Raw genomic sequence first — 18,409 nt, forward strand, 5'->3', positions numbered from 1 at the left:
AGCTGACCATGTCCAACCCTGAGCTGCAGCTCCCCATTTGCCAACACATTTGGAAGCCAGAGCAGCCATCTTGGATAATCCTGGAAGCCGTAGCTCTGATCTTCGGGTAGGGCAAATCCCATCCTGAGACGCCTGCTAAAGGCTTGAAGCTCATTCTCAGGTACCTCTCATACATCGGGCTACTGAACACTGGGAGGTTTCATTACAATATGACTATTATACAGGAGATTTTCTTTTTTCTCCTTTTAAAAAAAAATTAAGTTTTTATTTCTTTATGTTTCTTGTTTTCTTTTCCTTTTGTTTACCTGTTTCCTCAGAGTCTCTTTCTCCCCTATTTGCATGCTAACATCCAATTTCTTTTGATTATACTCTCACCCTTTCTATTTTCTAGAACTTCTGTATATTCTTTTCTAATCCCATTAACAGCCATATTCTACATCCCTCTGCATCCTCTTTGTCCTGCATTAGAAACTGCAGACCTTATTGCAAACCTGTTTGTTTTATCAAAGATAACATTTGAACTCATTCTGTTTATTATGACAATTTTGTAATTGTCCCCATAGGGGCTATTTGGTCTAGGATTGCATAGTGTCTGCTTTGGGTACTGCTAATATTGATCTCCCCTTAAAGAAAGGATTTTGGAAACCTATAGGGCCACTATAAGCCTATAGGGGGAAATCTGCAATACCCCAGATCTGCCCTGCTGGAGGGGAAGATATATGAACAACACGAACAAACAAGAGAAGAAAATGATCCAAACAAATCTAGATTCTATAGTAATAGAACCCAATGGCAGTATGTTAGAAGAAATGTCAGAAAATGACTTCAGATTATACGTGATTAAGATGATTCGAGAAGCAAAGGATGAGATAAGAGAGCAAATGCAGGCAATGAATGATAATACCAATAGGCTGAAAGAGCACCTGCAGGAAGCAAAAGATCATTTCAACAGAGATAGAGATTCTCAAAAAAAAAAAAAAAAAAAAAAAAAAAACGGAAATCCTTGAAATGAAGGAGACAATAAGCCAAATAAAAAACTCAATGGAAAGCATCACCAACAGACTAGACCACTTGGAAGACAGACCTCAGACAATGAAAACAAAATATTTAATCTTGAATATAAAGTTGCCCAAACAGAGAAGATGGTAAGAAATCAGGAACAGAATCTCCAAGAACTATGGAACATCATGAAAGACCAAATTAAACAATTATTGGGATTGAGGAAGGCACAGAGATACAAACCAAACTAATGAACAACCTATTCAATGAAATAATATCAGAAAATTTCCCAAACCTGAAGAATGAAATGGAAAATCAAATACAAGAGGCTTACAGAACACCAAATGCACAGAATCACAACAGATCCACACCCAGGCACATTATAATGAAAATGCCTAACATTCAAAGTAAAGACAGGATTTTAGCGGCCACAAGAGAAAAACATCAGATTACATATAGGGGGAGACCAATACGGATAGCAGCCGACTTCTCAACCCAGACTCTAAAAGCTAGAAGGGCCTGGACCAACATATTTCAAGCTCTGAAAGAACATGGTTGCCAACCAAGAATCCTATACCCAGCAAAACTAACCTTCAGATTTGAAGATGAAATAAAATCCTTCCATGATAAACAAAAGTTAAAAGAATTTACAAATAGAAAGCCTGCACTACAGAATGTTCTCAACAAAATATTCCATGAGGAGGAAATGAAAAACAACAATGGAGGTCAGCAAAGGGAGGAACTACACTAGAGAAAAACCACTCAAAGGAGAAACCAAGCCAACTTAAAAACCAAAAATAAGCCAAATGACTGGGAATACAAATCATTTCTCAATAATAACCCTGAACGTTAATGGCCTAAACTCATCAACCAAAAGACATAGACTGGCAGAATGGATTAAAAAGAAAGACCCAACAATATGCTGCCTGCAAGAGACTCATCTCATAGAAAAAGACATCCACAGACTAAAGGTGAAAGGATGGGAAAAACCTACCATGCACATGGACTCAGTAAAAAAGCGGGGGTTTCCATCCTTATATCAGATAAAGTGGACTTCAAGCCAAAGTTAGTCAGAAGGGATAAAGAAGGACATTTCATACTGCTTAAGGGAACCATAAATCAGGAAGACATAATGATAGTAAATATTTTTGCCCCAAACAATGGAGCATCCCTGTATATCAAACAATCCTTTTCAATTTCAAGAATCACATAGACCACAACACAATAATTCTGGGTGACTTTAATGCACCGATGTCACCACTAGATAGATCTTCCAAACAAAATCCAACCAAAGAAACCATAGAACTCAATAACACAATCAATAACCTAGACTTAATAGACATATGTAGAATATTCCATCCATCAAGGAGCAGATAAATTTTCTTCTCAGCAGCACATGGACTCTTCTTGAAAATAGACCATGTGTTATGCCACAAAGCAGCCCTTAGGAAATGCAAAAAAAATAGAGATACTGCCTTGTGTTCTATCAGATTATAATGGACTGAGAGTAGAAATCAATGACAAAAAAAAAAGAGGAAATTATTCCAACACTTGAAGACTAAATAATATGCTATTGAATGAAACATGGATAACAAAAAACATCAGGGAGGAGATTAAAAAATTCTTAGAGGTCAATGAGAATGATGATACAACATATAAAAACCTCTGGAACACTATGAAAGTGGTACTAAGAGGAGAATTCATTGCATGAAGCGCATTCCAGAAAAGAATGAAAAGTCAACAATTAAATGATCTAACATTACAGCTCAAAGCCCTAGGAAAAGAACAGATTAACAGCAAAAGTAGTAGAAGATGGGAAATAATTAAAATCAGAACTGAAATCAATGAAATTGAAACAAAAGAAACTATTCAAAAAATTGACATAACAAACAGTTGGTTCTTTGAGAATGTAAACGAAATAGATAAATCCTTAGACACACTAACAAAGAGAAGGAGAGAGAAGATTCAAATTACTAAAATACATGATGCAAAAGGAAATATCACGACAGACACCACTGAGTTACAGAACATAATGAGAAACTACATTGAAAATGCGTATTCCAACAAAATAGAAACTACCGAAGACATTGACAAATTTCTAGAGACATATGCTCCTCCCAAACTGAACCAGGAGGATATACACAATTTAAACAGATCAATATCAAGCAAAGAAATAGAAGAAGATATTAAAAATCTACCATCCAAAAAAAGCCCAGGACCAGACGGATTTTCAGCCGAGTTCTACAAGACTTTCAAAGAAGAACTCATTCCAATACTTCTCAAAGTATTCCAGGAAATAGAAAAGTTTGGTACCCTACCAAACTCATTCTATGAAGCTAATATCACTCTCATACCCAAACCAGGAAAAGACACATCAAGGAAAGAAAATTTTAGACCAATATCCTTGATGAATATAGATTCAAAGATCCTTAACAAAATATTGGCAAACCGTTTCCAAAAACATATTAAGAAAATTGTGCACCACGATCAAGTGGGGTTCATCCCTGGAATGTAAGGATGGTTCAACATTCATAAATCAATAAACGTAATCCATCATGTCAATAGACGTAAGGATAAGAATCATATGGTTATTTCAATTGACGCAGAAAAAGCATTCGACAAAATACAACACCCCTTCATGCTCAAACCACTAGAAAAAATAGGGATAGCCGGAACATACTTGAACATTGTAAAGGCTATTTATGCTAAGCCCATGGCCAACATCATTCTTAATGGAGAAAAACTGAAACCATTCCCTTTAAAAACGGGAACATGACAGGGATGTCCTCTTTCACGACTTCTATTCAACATTGTCCTCGAAACTCTAGCCAGAGCAATTAGGCAGACTAAAGAAATTAAAGGGATATGAATAGGAAAAGACTAACTTAAACTGTCACTATTTGCGGATGACATGATTCTATATTTAGAGGATCCAAAAACCTCCTCCAGAAAACTTCTAGATCTCATCAATGAATTCAGCAAAATAGCAGGCTATAAAATCAACACACATAAATCTACAGCATTTTTCTATGCAAACTACAAAACAACTGAAAGGGAAATGAGGAAAGCAACTCCATTTGCAATAGCCTCAAAAAAAATAAATTACTTGGGTATCAATCTAACCAAAGAGGTAAACGATCTCTACAATGAAAACTACAAAACATTGAAGAAAGAAATTAAGGAACACCTTAGAAGATGGAAAGATCTCCCATGTTCTTGGATAGGCAGAATTAATATTGTCAAAATGGCCATATTACCAAAAAGACTATACAGATTCAATGCAATTCCAATTAAAATCCCAATGATGTACCTTACAGAAATAGAGCAAGCAATCATAAAATTCATCTGGAAGAATAAGAAACCCAGAATAGCTAAAGCAATCCTTAGCAGGAAGAATGAAACAGGGGGTATCGCAATACCAGAACTTCAACTATACTACAAAGCAATAGTAAGAAAAACAGCATGGTATTGGCACCAAAATAGACAGGGCGAACAATGGTACAGAATAGAGGACAAGGACACAAACCCAAATAAATACAATTTTCTAATACTAGAGAAAGGTGCCAAAAAATGCAATGGAGAAAAGATAGCCTCTTCAACAAATGGTGCTGGGAAAACTGGAAATCCATATGCAACAGAATGAAACTAAACCCCTATCTCTCACCCTGCACAAAACTCAACTCACAATGGATCAAGGACCTTGAAATCAGACCAAAGACCCTGCATCTTATAGAAGAAAAATTAGGTCCAAATCTTCTCCTTGTTGACTTAGGATCAGACTTCCTTAACAGGATTCCCATAGCACAGGAAATAAAAGCAAGAATCAATAACTGGGATAGATTCAAACTAAATAGCTTTCTCTCAGCAAAGGAAAGTATCAGCAATGCGAAGAGAGAGCCTACAGAGTGGGAGAATATCTTTGCCTCTCATACTTCAGATAAAGCACTAATTTCCAGAATCTATAAAGAACTCAAAAAACTCTACACCAAGAATACAAATAATCCAGTCAACAAATGGGCTAAGGAAATGAACAGACACTTCACAGAAGAAGATGTACAAGCAATCAACAGATATATGAAAAAATGTTCCCCATCTTTAGGAATAAGAGAAATGCAAACCAAAACTACACTAAGATTCCATCTCAACCCAATGAGAATGGCGATTATCAAGAATACAAGCAACAATAGGTGTTGGTGAGGATGTGGGGGAAAAGGTACACTCATACATTGCTGGTGGGACTGCAAATTAGTGCAGCCACTCTGGATCAGTGTGGAGATTCCTTAGAAAACTTGGAATGGACCTACCATTTGACCCAGCTATCCCACTCCTCAGCCTATACCCAAAGGACTTAAAATCAGCACATTACAGAGATACAGCCACATCAATGTTCATAGTGGCTCAATTCACAATAGCCAGACAATGGAACCAACCTAGATGCCCTTCAATTGATGAATGGATAAAGAAACTGTGGTATATATATACAATGGAATATTACTCAGCTATAAAGAATAATAAAATTATGGCATTTGCAGGCAAATGGATGGAATTGGAGAATATCATGTTAAGTGAGATAAGCTAGTCTCAAAAATCCAAAAGAGGAAAGATCTCACTGATAAGTGGATGATGACACTTAATGGGAGGGTGGGAGGGGGACCAGAATGGAGGAAGGAGGGACTATATAGAGGGAGAAGAGGGGTGGGAGCGGTGGGGGGGGAGGAAAAAAATAATGGAAAGAATCAAACATCATTACTCTATGTAAATTTATGAATATGCAAGTGGTATGCTGTTACTCCATGTACAAACTGAAACAGCATGTATCCCATTTGTTTACAATAAATATTAAAAAATATTATTGTAATTATTTTAAAGTCCTTGATTGTCATGCACAATGAATGAATGTGTTTATTTTCAGTGTATTTTGTCTTACCTAATGATCAGAATGACTCACCTATTTCCATATGATGAATTTGTTTATTTATTGTATATAATATATCTTTTTTGAATGTAACTCTCTGGTCTGGGTGAGTTTCTCTTGCCTAGAATGCATATGTTCCAGAGGTAGATCCCCATCACTACTCAGAAGAAAAGAGAGATCGAAGCTCTCCCTAAGTTCATACTTATAGAGGAGACATCAGTAACTGGTCCCATGCTGTGATAATAAGTAAGCTTACAAAAATATGGGAGTTCCATGAATGATAACTCACACTTAAATCTCATTGTTTTAGGGGAACTATGTGTACAATATTCATCAGTGTCATTCGATAGATCTTGAGAACCTGTGTTGACTAATTGGCATGGTTTTGCTACCATTTCAGGATATCTGGAGAAGATGCTTGTCTAGGAACCTGCCCCTTCTCACCACGCACCTGCTGGTCCCAAATGCTGTAGAAACCTCCATCACACACACCTACTATGTCTCCAAAACACATATATCCAGTATTGGTGACAGGAACACTTTTTAAATTGCATACGATTTTTGATACAATTTAAATGGCAATATACATTTTTACATTTTCAAATTACTTTGAAGAAACTTCCAAGTAACAAAATTTTTTATAAAATTCTATCATTAAAAAAAACTTCACAATATTATAGAACATGGAAAGTCCCTATCCAAATTATCCCTGACAATATGTTTATTATGGTTGATGATCTATTTTTGGAAAAAAATCACAATGATAACCCTTAACTCTACTCCAGTCATCATTGTACATATATCTGTTTAAACTGTTTGAGTTACTAACAATGATATGAAAATGCATGCAAATGTCCTTGGTTTTATTGGTAAAATAACCAACCTGGGCAATTGGAAAAAACTTCCTTTCTCAGTAAGTAGTTCTGTGACAATTGACTGACTTTTGAGCAAAATTTCAGCTATCATGCATCTAAAAGCATAAAAGCTCTGCTCTGCGTCCATATATATGGGAAACATATTGATACTCAGTACTGTATCTATTAAGCAATTCACCTTGTGTCAATTCTGCAGGTGTCAAAGAGGCCCCTAATTTAATAGGCTTTTTCATACAGATGAGAGAACTAATGCATGCATACCTACTGAAAACTTTCAATTAATTTAGTTTCTATCTAGTGATATCATGTTATGATTGGGAAGAATTTAGTGTATCACAGTAGTTTAACCCCTTTGTCAATCACACTTATCATTAACCCAGGCATACTATTTCCCTGCCACAATCTTCCTGCCTGTTTCTTTCACTTTTCTCTAAGTAGAATCATTAGACTATCAGAAGGAATGACCTTTGTAAAGTTCTCAGTGACCCATGGCATCTTATGATCTTTTCCTTTCTGCCTTCAGAGACTCCAGCACTTCAGCCTGCCTCACAGTGGCCACCCTGGTGATATTCTAACCACCCTTATGGTTATTTGCATGGCCACACCTGAGTGGATCTGTACATGTGCAATACGAGCCAAATGACTCACTAATGTCACTATGAGCCTGTATGGGATTTATATAAAGAGTCTAGCTCATGGGAAGCCAGTGTATCATAAGGCTTTGGAGTCAGCACTGAGGGCTCCAATTCTCTTTCCATCACACCCACTAAAACTCTCTGTGCCTTAGCTATCTACCTATAAAACAATAATGATGTGGATGGCTTAACTTTGCATGATTAAATGAGATGTATGTAAAGTGCTTGGGATATCTTATGGGCTGTAATAAGACTTGCATAACATCATAGTCATTTTTCACACAATTTTACTTAATTATTTCCTTTGCTGTGAAGAAACTTTTTAGTTTGATATGATCCCATTTATTGATTCTCAATTTTAATTCTTGCGCTTTAGCAGTCTTATTGAGGGAGGCACTTCCTTAGCCAACATGGTGGAGATTTGAGCGTAATTTTTCTTCTAGTAGGTGCTGGGTCACTAGCCTAATACCTAGGTCCTTCATCCATTTTGAGTTGAGTTTTCTGCAGGGTGAGAGTTAGGGGTTCAATTTCATTCTCCTTCATATGTATTTCCAGTTTTCCCAGAACCATTTCTTGAAGAGGGTATCTTTTCTCCAGTGTATTTTTATGGCACCTTTGTCTAGTATGAGATAACTGTATTTATGTGGTATGTCTCTGGTCTTCCATTCTGTTCCACTGGTCTTCATGTGTCTTTGGTGCCAATACCATGCCATTTTCATTACCATAACTTTGTAGTATGGTTTAAGGTCTGGTATGATGCCTCCTGATTCACTTTTCTCACTGAGAATTGCTTTGGCTATTCTGGGCTTCTTATTTTTTTCAAATGAATTTCATGATTGATATTTATATTTCTATGAAGAATATCATTGGAAGTTTAATAAAAATTTTATTTTCTCTCTCCCCCGCCACCTTTTCTCATGCTTTCTCTCTCCTACTCACTTTCTCTCTCCTCCTTGCTTTTCACACTCTCTCTTGCACATGCTTTCTCTCTCTTTTCCTCTCATTTTCTCTCTTACCCTGAAGGGAGACACTCTGTTTGCTTAATAAACCCTCTTATGTGAAAACAAAAAAAAATATTTTCTCTGTATAGTGCTTTTAGTAGTATGATCTTTTTGATAATATTAATTCTGCCTCTCTAAGAACATGGGAGATCTTTCCATCTTCTGAGGTCTTTTACAATGTCTTTCTTTAACATTCTGTAGTTTTCCTTATAGAGGAATTTTACCTCTTTTGTTAGATTTAACTGTCAAGAATTAGAACAGAGAAACTATAGAATAGGAGAATATTTTAACCACTTGAACTCAGAGTATTAATTTTCAGGATACATGAAGAACTAAAAAAACATAACACCAAAAAATAAATAATCCAATCAGTAAATGGACATAGGAAATGAACAGGTACTTCACAGAAGTAGAAATAAGAATGGTCAAAAAAAAAAAAAAATTGGCCAGACATAGTGGTGCATGCCTGTAATCCCAGCAGCTTGGGAGGCTGAGACGAGAGGACCATGAGTTCAAAGGCATCCCCAGCAAAGGTGAGGGGCTAAGCAACTCAGTGAGACCTTATAAAATACAGAATAAAATAAAATACAGAATAAAATAAAATTTACTAAATAAAATACAGAAAAAAAAAATAAGACTGGGGATGTGACTCAGTGGTTGTGTGCCCCTGAGTTCAAATCCTGGCACTACAGGTCTGTGTCTTGATGGTCTGTGTCATCTAGTCTCCTTTCTTGAACTTCCGGGAATGAAGTTCAGTACTTTAACAAGCTCAGGAAGGAACCAACAGAACTTAGGGCACTCCACCCATTACACTTGGGAAAACCCTCAGCCCAGGAAGAAGAGCTGGCATAAGGAGGGAGCTCTGGCCCCTCAGGTTGTCTGCACTAACCATATATATATATATAATAAAAGGTTTTTATATATATATATATAAATAAATGTTCAGCATTGCTAGCAATTAAAACAATGCAGATCAAAACTACACTGAGAGTCCATTTCACTGCAGTCAAAATGGCAATTATGAAGAATGCATGCAAGGATATTTGTTGGTAAGAATGTGGGGGGAAATGTTCACTTGTACATTACTGGTGGAACTGCAAATTGGTGTATCCACTTTGGGAAACAGTGTGGCAACTCCTCAGAAAACTTGGAATGAAACCACCATTGGACCCAACTATCCCACTCCTTGGTTTATGCCCAAAGAATTTAAAGTCAGCACAGTACAGAGATGCAGTCACATCAATATTTATAGCACCTCTATTCACAATAGCCAAGCTATAGAACCAACCTAGATGGCCTACAGCATATGAATGGATGAAGGAAACGAGATATATTTATACAATGGGATATTACTCAGCCATAAAGAAGAATGAAATTATGGCATTTGCTTATAAGTGGATAAAACAGGAAATAAGTGAAATAAGCCAATCCCATAAAAAAAGGCAAGGTTTAAAAGAGTAGGCAACTAAGAAAGACCTTTTCTCAAATTGAAAAATGAAAAGATTTGAGGATATAGTTCAGTTGTCATAAATCACTAGGTAATCCCAAGAACCCATAATAATAATAATTGTAATAACAACAACAATAATAATAATGCCAGTTTCTTCAGACAAATGCCATAACTCAAGGCCGTGCTTCCTATCACACTTTCTTCTCCTCCACCTCTCTCTGAACTACTGGAACTTGAACAGCACTGAGCAAAAGTGGATGACAGGGACAAATCCCCCTAATGTTCTGATATTTTCAAGGTTCAGCTTCTTAATGATCAAAAAAAAAGAAAAGAAAAAAAGAAAAGAAAAAAGAAAAAGAAAAAAAGAAAGAAAGGACAAGAAGCAGGAGAATTTATTACAAAATATGTGGCCAGATAAGATTTTGGTTGTTGTACCAAACTCCTTGATTGGCAAACAGAATGGTTTAGTTCAATTAGAAAGCTCTTCGGGAAAGGAGTTGATCCCCAGAGCAGGGAATGTTTACTACTTAAAGAGCATCAATAATGCTGACAATGGACCGTATCTGACAAAGTAGTTGGCCTCTTTTTCAAATAAAATAAACTGACATGAGTAATAAGTTTCCTTCTCATTTTACTCTAACTTTTTAATCAGAAAATAAAAGGTAAGCACTATATTTGACCTTGATCCAAATAGGTAAAAATTAATATGGTTTTCTGTATTTTTAACATGTAAGTATACAAATTTTTGAAAAAAATATTTTTTGTAATTTGAAAACACTGATTCAGATAGACCTTATACTTTTCTGGTTTAGTTCTTGTAAGATCAAAGGAGATCAAAATGTAAAGTGTTTCTGAAATTAATGAGCCCAAAGCAAAATGATGATCATCTTTTTCCTTATCATCATTTTATATGGAAACATTTATGATGTTACTATGTGTTAAGGCTTTGCTGTGTTTTATCTGCAGTGAGTCTGGGGCTTTGATGTAATAAAACAGAAATTTATACTATTAACGAACAAGATAGGTAACAGGTGTTATTGAAATGGGTTTACATTTTACCCTGGGATCATCAAAAGTACTGGCTGTTGTTAAGATCATTGTCCTTGTATTAGTCTCTAGACTGAATTAGAAATGAACTCAATTAAAGACATATGAATAATATGCAGGAAAGTATAATGAAACTCTGGGTAGTTCAAACTGAAATTTGATCTTTGAAATCTCATTATCAGAGACTGGTTATTGACTATCTTAAAAACTCAATTCTAGCTATTTTCTATATGTGGTGCATGTATTTCTATTTTTTTCCCTCTTTTTAGTTGTGGAAAATGTACATAATTTTACATTCAGATTTTTTCATACATATACACCTGTATCACGATCAAATTAAGGAAAACTTCTCTCCTCAAATATCTTTCAGTCCTTTATGGTAAAAACGTTTAAATGATTTTATTTCATTTTAAATAACAATAAAATTTTGTTTTATATAGTCTACCCTCCTTTCAATGAAAATATCTTTCAATGGCTTACCAAACCTCCTAATTGAAGCAATTAGGACTTACTACATGTGGACCAACCTCACCCACTCGCTCCACTCCAGTCCCTAATCTCCCCATTTCTCTTAAGGACCACCACTCAACTCTTGCCTTGGTGAGATCAACTTATAGCTTCTTTACAGTGTCCAAAATAAAACATGAAGCTGGGCTGAGGATATGGCTCAGTGTTAGAGTGCTTGCCTACCAAGTGTAAATCCCCAGGTTCAATGTTAGCACTGCAAAAAAAGAAAAAAAAATTAAATAAATAAAAAAGTAGAGACATATAATTGTGGAAGACTGTATATATATTTATGATAGACCTTAAATATTTACTTCAACATTTCAATGAAAAAATTATAAAAGATCATAAAATCAATGTATATTTAAACTTTCCTCCTCTGAGTCACAGAAAATCCTTTGGATGCCCAAGTTTCATATATTTCATTGTTACTTTCATACTTTTGTCTATATGTTTCTGCAGTTAAAATCTGGTAACTGTTCACATTTAACTAGTCTCTGCATATGATTAGAGATGTATCTCCCCATTGCAGAAGTTAACTTCTTTTAGCTTTCAAATGACTTAACACATGAGGTAGATGTTATTTTGTGCAATGGGAAAATGCCAGTTTTGCAAAAGTAAATGAGACTAAAAAAATTCTCACTCACCGTTGCCTCATCATTGTCATATGGACATGAACCATTGCATTGGTGTACAACATGCTCATTCCATGGCTGAAGGTCTGCATTTTGTCTAGGAACCAGTCTCACACCTTTGGAACTAGTCCAAAGAAGAAGTCAATGTGACTTGCAATTTGTCTAGTAGGTAAGAAAATCAAATTTTCTGAAAAAAAATATGTATTCCAGTGCATGTAAAATGTGTAGATAATTGTAATAAACTTATTATTTAGGACAAGAGATTTGGACAAAACATAGGAAATGCAAGCAATCATATTCCAATATAATCACACATATGAATGCACTCCCATACATAAAGGAATAGACTTAATAGAACAGACGAGGTCAGTAGAGTGAGCACATTGTGATTGAAGAAAGTATCAAAAGTGAGTTGGAGTTACTGTTCTTTTCATACAAAAATGTGTGAATCAAGTGTGCACATTCATATCAAAATTGCATTCTGGAACATAGATGTACATGTGCATACTTCTCCCTGTTGAGCTTTCCCAGACAAGAAGGATAATGAGGTTTCCTTTCCTCAATACTATGAAACCTGAATAAAATTTATAAATTACCATTTAGATACCTTATATATAAATTCAAGTACATGATTCAAAAATCAATAATTTTCCAAAATATATAATAGGGAGTTTATTATCATTTCTTAATAGTAAATTTACAAAGAAATATAGAAATTGAAAGCTGAAGTTTGGAAACAGTTCAGAGAAACCTCAACATACAAAAATTAAATTTATGCATTTCTAAGAACAATTTTGGAAGTCAGACAAAATATTTACAAATTGAATTAATTTTGAATTGATAATAGTAAAAAGTAAATTTGAGATCTTTCTGCCCCAAAAAGAAAAGACAACTGAACTAAGCAATCATTGCTATACGTAATATAAATTGACATTTGAGTTTTTGTGTTCAAGAGAATGTTAAAATGTAATATGTATTCTCATATAGACTAAGAAATATAAAAATAACAGTGAAAAAAGACTAAAATTTATTACTTGGGTACTTTAATTTATAATAAAAATATGCGTAACTGCAATCTTAAAGCACCTAGAAGTAATAGTTTGTTTCCCTTACTACACAGAAATCAGAAGGTTCACCATTCACTGCATTATACATGTGAATGCAAAAGCCCAAGACAGTGAAATGACTTGTATTTCTGGTGAACTCTTTCGCACAGATGAAGCTTGAAGAGGTAGAAGCAGAAGACAATGTCTCCACAGTGGTGCAGTTTGTCCTGCTGGGATTTTCTGAACTTCCAAGCATCCAGGGGTTTCTGTCTGGGCTATTCTCCATCATTTACATGGTTGTCCTCATTGGGAACAGCCTCATAGTCATAATAACCAGGCTTGACCCTGCACTGCACAAACCCATGTATTTTTTCCTGGCAAATTTTTCTGTTCTGGAAATCTGTTATGTTTCAGTCACTCTCCCCAGGATGCTGGCCAGCCTTTGGACTCTGGATAGGAGCATCTCCTTACTGGGCTGTGCCACCCAATTGTGCTTCTTCCTTGTATTGGGGACCACGGAATGCTTCCTCCTGGTTGTGATGTCCTATGACCGCTATGTGGCCATCTGCAAACCTCTGCACTATCCTCTAGTCATGAACTCAAGGAAGTGCCATCAACTGGCAGCTGGTGCCTGGCTTGGGGGAATGCCAGTCCAGATAGGGCAGACATGGCAGATATTCTCTCTGCATTTCTGTCATTCTAACCAAATCAACCACTTCTTCTGTGACATACCTCCTATTCTCAAGCTAGCCTGTGGGGACACTTTAGTTCATGAGATGTCTGTCTACGTGGTTGTGGTGTTGGTTGCTGCCGTCCCCTTTGTGTTGATACTGGCCTCTTACAGCAAGATCATTGGCACCATTCTGAGGTTGCCCACAGCCCAAGGACGCACTAAGGCTTTCTCCACATGCTCCTCCCACCTGCTGGTTGTGGTTTTATTTTTTGGATCAGCTTCCATTACCTACTTCAGGCCCACATCCAGCCATTCTGCAGGAACTGACAAACTGCTCTCTCTGTTTTATACCATAGTGACTCCCATGTTCAATCCTGTGATCTACAGTCTCAGGAACCAGGATGTGCTTGCTGCACTCAGAAGATTTTGGCTTAAAATATAGTGTTATGAGTTTATTTCTTGTTGTTTTACCATATTGTCACCTTGATCAGGGAAATATATCAACTGCATTCTTGGTTTGAGAGGGTAATGCCTTCAAGCTTATGATATCTGTTTTTGTTATATTTAAATTTTAGCCTGGAATTTACTTTGTTCATATATCTATATAGGGAAATTCATCTGTCTTTGTGACCCCACCTAAAAATGTGTTTTCTCATATATCCGACATTAATGTGCTCCATATTTTCTGTATAAATTAATTGACAATTAAATTGTAGGTCTTGTTAGGTAAATTTAGTAAACAATTTTTAACGTTTTCCTAAATGTTCTTGCCTATATATGCTGACATTTTTCTTTTTTTATACAACACTTGGGATGTAATTAGCAAAGATTTTTTTGTAATGACTGTGTGTCCAGGAGATTTTAAAATGAATGAATGAATAAGTGAATATTGCCTTGCCCTACTTCAGAGATCTGGCAATTTCCAGAAAATTTTTGACATCAATAAACATTAAAATGTGTATGTACCAAAAAGGAATACTTTCAGGAAAATATCTTAAAATATTTTACATGCACGTAATGTCTTCTTAAAAACTTGCTCTGAGATCACATGATACAAAAGTTCTACCTTTCTCAAATGATTTTCTTTCATATATTTTCATTCTCTGCTATCATAGTCCTGAATTAATTTGCTTCTAAGTATTTTATATTTCTTACTATGCTACAATAGCCATTTTTCATTTACTATGTTAAATATAAAATATTCATGTTATGCAAAATATCTGTGAGTATAAAACTGAAGGGAAGTTTGGAAAGTTATTTTCAGGATTATATGAAGTCTACCCAAGTTACATTGTACCAGTATACCTTATAAGTTCATCCTTAAAACCCCTTCTGAAGGATTTAAAATCATTAAATCTTTGAGCTGGCATTATGAAGGAAATGGAGCATCAATCAACAGAACCAGAAGTATCCACCCACCAGATGCACAAGTCAACAATTGACTTAAAGATTCATATTTTAGTTAATCTGACAACTATTTCATACTGTCATCTTAGCTATGGTTGTCCAAACAACCTGTTCATACAACTCCTGTTTCTACAAACTATTGGTATACTTATCATCTATCATGATTTTAAATTTATTCCTGTATTTCCTTTATGCACATATACACATATGTCTCTTATCATTTAATGTTTTATATGTATTAGGATTTGGGTGTGTAGTGCATGAGAAAGACCATGCCAATGTGACTGTGACAATAAAGATGATGATTTAGTGGTGGTTTAATTTTTGAAATGTCCTAAGCAGGAATCATAATGTCACGGATAGCAAGCTGTCTCAGGATTTCCTATTACCTATATTTTATTCTTCACTCTCTGAGAAAATTGTTGAATGGTTAAATATAACTTATCTACTCTTTTCATAACATTTATACTTAAGAAGATGGTGGCAATAAACTATTTCTTATTAACACACAGGATTATTTTAAGGTACAGATATCCACCTAAGACAACAAAAATCAAAAAAGTTTTACTAGGGAAAATTTGAAGTGTTAGTTGGATTTGAATACAATTCTTGGAGCAATCTCCAGTTAGCTTTATTTCACATTAAATTCATTGATATACTCAGGAATGCTGGTTTTGAAGAAAGGGACATATGCAGTACCAATTATGTGTTTGAGCAAACCTACTTCTTTATACAACTGAATTACTTACCTTGACTAAGGCAATAAATTTAGTTTTTAGTTTTTCACTTATGTGCTACTCTTCAGGTCAGATGTTCTTTGAAATTAATATGTGAAAGTCATCAATTAATATTAAAACATTAGCTTTTGAATCCTAAGTAGTTTAAAGTGTGTTATGAGTTGTAATGTCATATGGCACATCTTTGAATAATTTATGTCATTTAGGGATCCAAGCAAATGTGGACTGTACAATCAGTTCTCCTATTTCATTGGGATATTGTAGAAGGACAATTTTCCCTAGAAATGCCCAATTAACTCTATGTAACATCTAAACAAGTTACATCACATGGCCAAGGAACTTTGCACAGGTGATTAAGGTTTTAAAATCTGAGGTAGAGAGATCATTCAGATAGCCTGATCTAATCCTATGAGTCCTTAAAAGAGAAAAAGAAGGAAAGATGGGTCATCTGAGTAAAGCACATCTCCTAATGTGGGAGATCTGATCCAGTCACTTGAAGGACACAGAACTAAGGGTCTGAGTCTCCCCTGAGTGAAAGAGGACTCTGCCTGCTGATCATCTTCAAACTGGAACATTAGATTTTCTTCAGCCTTTAGATTTGGACTGATGTATGAGTTTCTCCTGAGTTTTGTGTAATGGCTTATCTTTGAATGGAATTCCAACTGCTACTTTTTATGGTTCCGAGTTATTTGGATTTACAATGGAAATAAAACATTTGTTCTCATGGTTGTCCAGTTCACCAGTGCACCTTGCAGAACCTGGGAATAACCAGATTCATAATAAAGTAGAAAACCCAAGGTTCTTCTCAGTGTTCTGATAGTCAATGAATTGTTAAGTACATTCAATGAGTTTCTTATATTGGATACTGTAGTTCCCAATTCAATTGGATTATATGGGATGAATTCCAGTTCCATGGAGAATTTTTCAACCTTTAATTATTGTTCATAAATTTTTAAATGATTTCTTAAAGATGTCATCACAGTAATTTTAAAGTCTTTGCTTATTAACTACAATGATGAATAAACATGAGTTTATTTTCAGCATATTTCTTGTTTATTGATATGAAGTTCTTGCTTCTTTTTAATTTTTCACATCCAGTCAATTTATTTATTTATTTATTTTTGCAGGAGGCACTGTGTGTATACATAAGAGTAGGGTTTATGGTGACATATTCATAGATGTATGTGATTTATTCCCATTCATTTCCATGTGAATCCCTTTTCCCTCCACCCTTCTTCTCCCTGCCCTCCTTCCTCAACTCCTTGATCTTTCTTCTATTTACTTACATGAGTTTCTCATTGGTACATTACAGCTATACATAAAAGTGGGATTCATTATGCTTTATTCATATAACACAGTGGCCAATTTCTTCCCCCTTTCCTCCATTTCTCCCACCTTGCCCACTTGATCATGTAGCTCTACTCTCCTGATCTCTGTTTTCATGAAATCCCCTTTTTTAAAAATTCAATTTCTACCTTCCATGTATTAGAACATTTGACCCTTAACTTCCTGAGTCTGGCTTATTTCACTTAGCATGTCAAGTCCCAGTTTCATCCATGTTTTAGCAATTGCCATAATTTCACACTTTTTCTGCTGCATAGAATTTATTGTGTATATATGCCATATTTCCTTTATCCATTCATCTGTTGACAAACACCTAGGCTGGTTATATAACTTGGCTGTTGTAAATTGAGCTGCTAAAATATTGATGTGCCTGTATCACTATTTTCTTGATATCATTTCCTTTGGGTAAATAGTGAGGAGCAGAAGAGCAAGGCACATAGTGTTTACATTTCTTGACTTCCCAGGAATCATGATACTGATATCCATAGTGGTTATACTAATTTGCAATATCACCATCAGTATGTAAGTATTCTCCCGCATCCTTGCCAGCATTTAACATCAATTTTATTCTTTATATTGGTATTCTAGATGGGATAAAATAAAATCACAGTGGAGTTTGGATTTGCATTTCCCTGATTGCTGATATTGAACTATTTTTCACTTAAATGTTGGACAATTATATTAGTTTTCTTGAGAATTATCTAGTTATTTAATTTGTTCATTTGTTGATGGTGGTTATTTTTGGTGTTTTTCATGAATTTTCATAATGAGAAATGTGCTCACTTATTTTTTTCCCCATTTTTATTAGTGCATTGTAGTTGACACAATGGTGGGATTTGTTGCATATTTGTACATGCATACAATATAACAGTGTAACTTGACTAATATCATTCTTCACTTTTATGTGTAATACATGCTTTAAAATGAACGTTCTGTTTTCTTCTGTTTTCTCCATTATGCGGATGCTAATTCACAGTAAGCGGGGTGGCTAGAGAAGAATAGAGTTACTTTGTATTAGGTAGAGGGGAGTGAAGGAAGGATAGTACGCTGAAACACATTATTACCTTATGTACATATATGACTGCATGATCAAGGTGATCCTAAATTATGTATAATCAAAAAATAAGAAATCATATTCCAT

The 18,409-nt window shown here is 35.2% G+C and overlaps 2 protein-coding genes across 2 annotated transcripts in view; both read left to right on the top strand.

The window, feature by feature from the left end:
* LOC306639039 (olfactory receptor 5W2-like) overlaps positions 1-18,409 on the top strand; it is a gene marked incomplete at both ends in the record, with an annotated part of 112,472 nt that overhangs the window by 56,215 nt on the left and 37,848 nt on the right. The gene's annotated exons all lie outside the window — the stretch shown is intronic.
* LOC306638422 (olfactory receptor 10AG1-like) lies at positions 13,272-14,222 on the top strand (the record flags this gene model as incomplete). The annotated part of the gene is made up of 1 exon (XM_079101712.1): positions 13,272-14,222. The coding sequence occupies exon 1, from the start codon at positions 13,278-13,280 to the stop codon at positions 14,220-14,222; it is 945 nt and encodes a 314-aa protein (XP_078957838.1). The 5' UTR covers positions 13,272-13,277.

This window comes from Sciurus vulgaris, assembly GCF_902686455.1.
Source record: "Sciurus vulgaris genome assembly, chromosome: 11".
NCBI classification, from domain to species: Eukaryota; Metazoa; Chordata; class Mammalia; order Rodentia; family Sciuridae; genus Sciurus; species Sciurus vulgaris.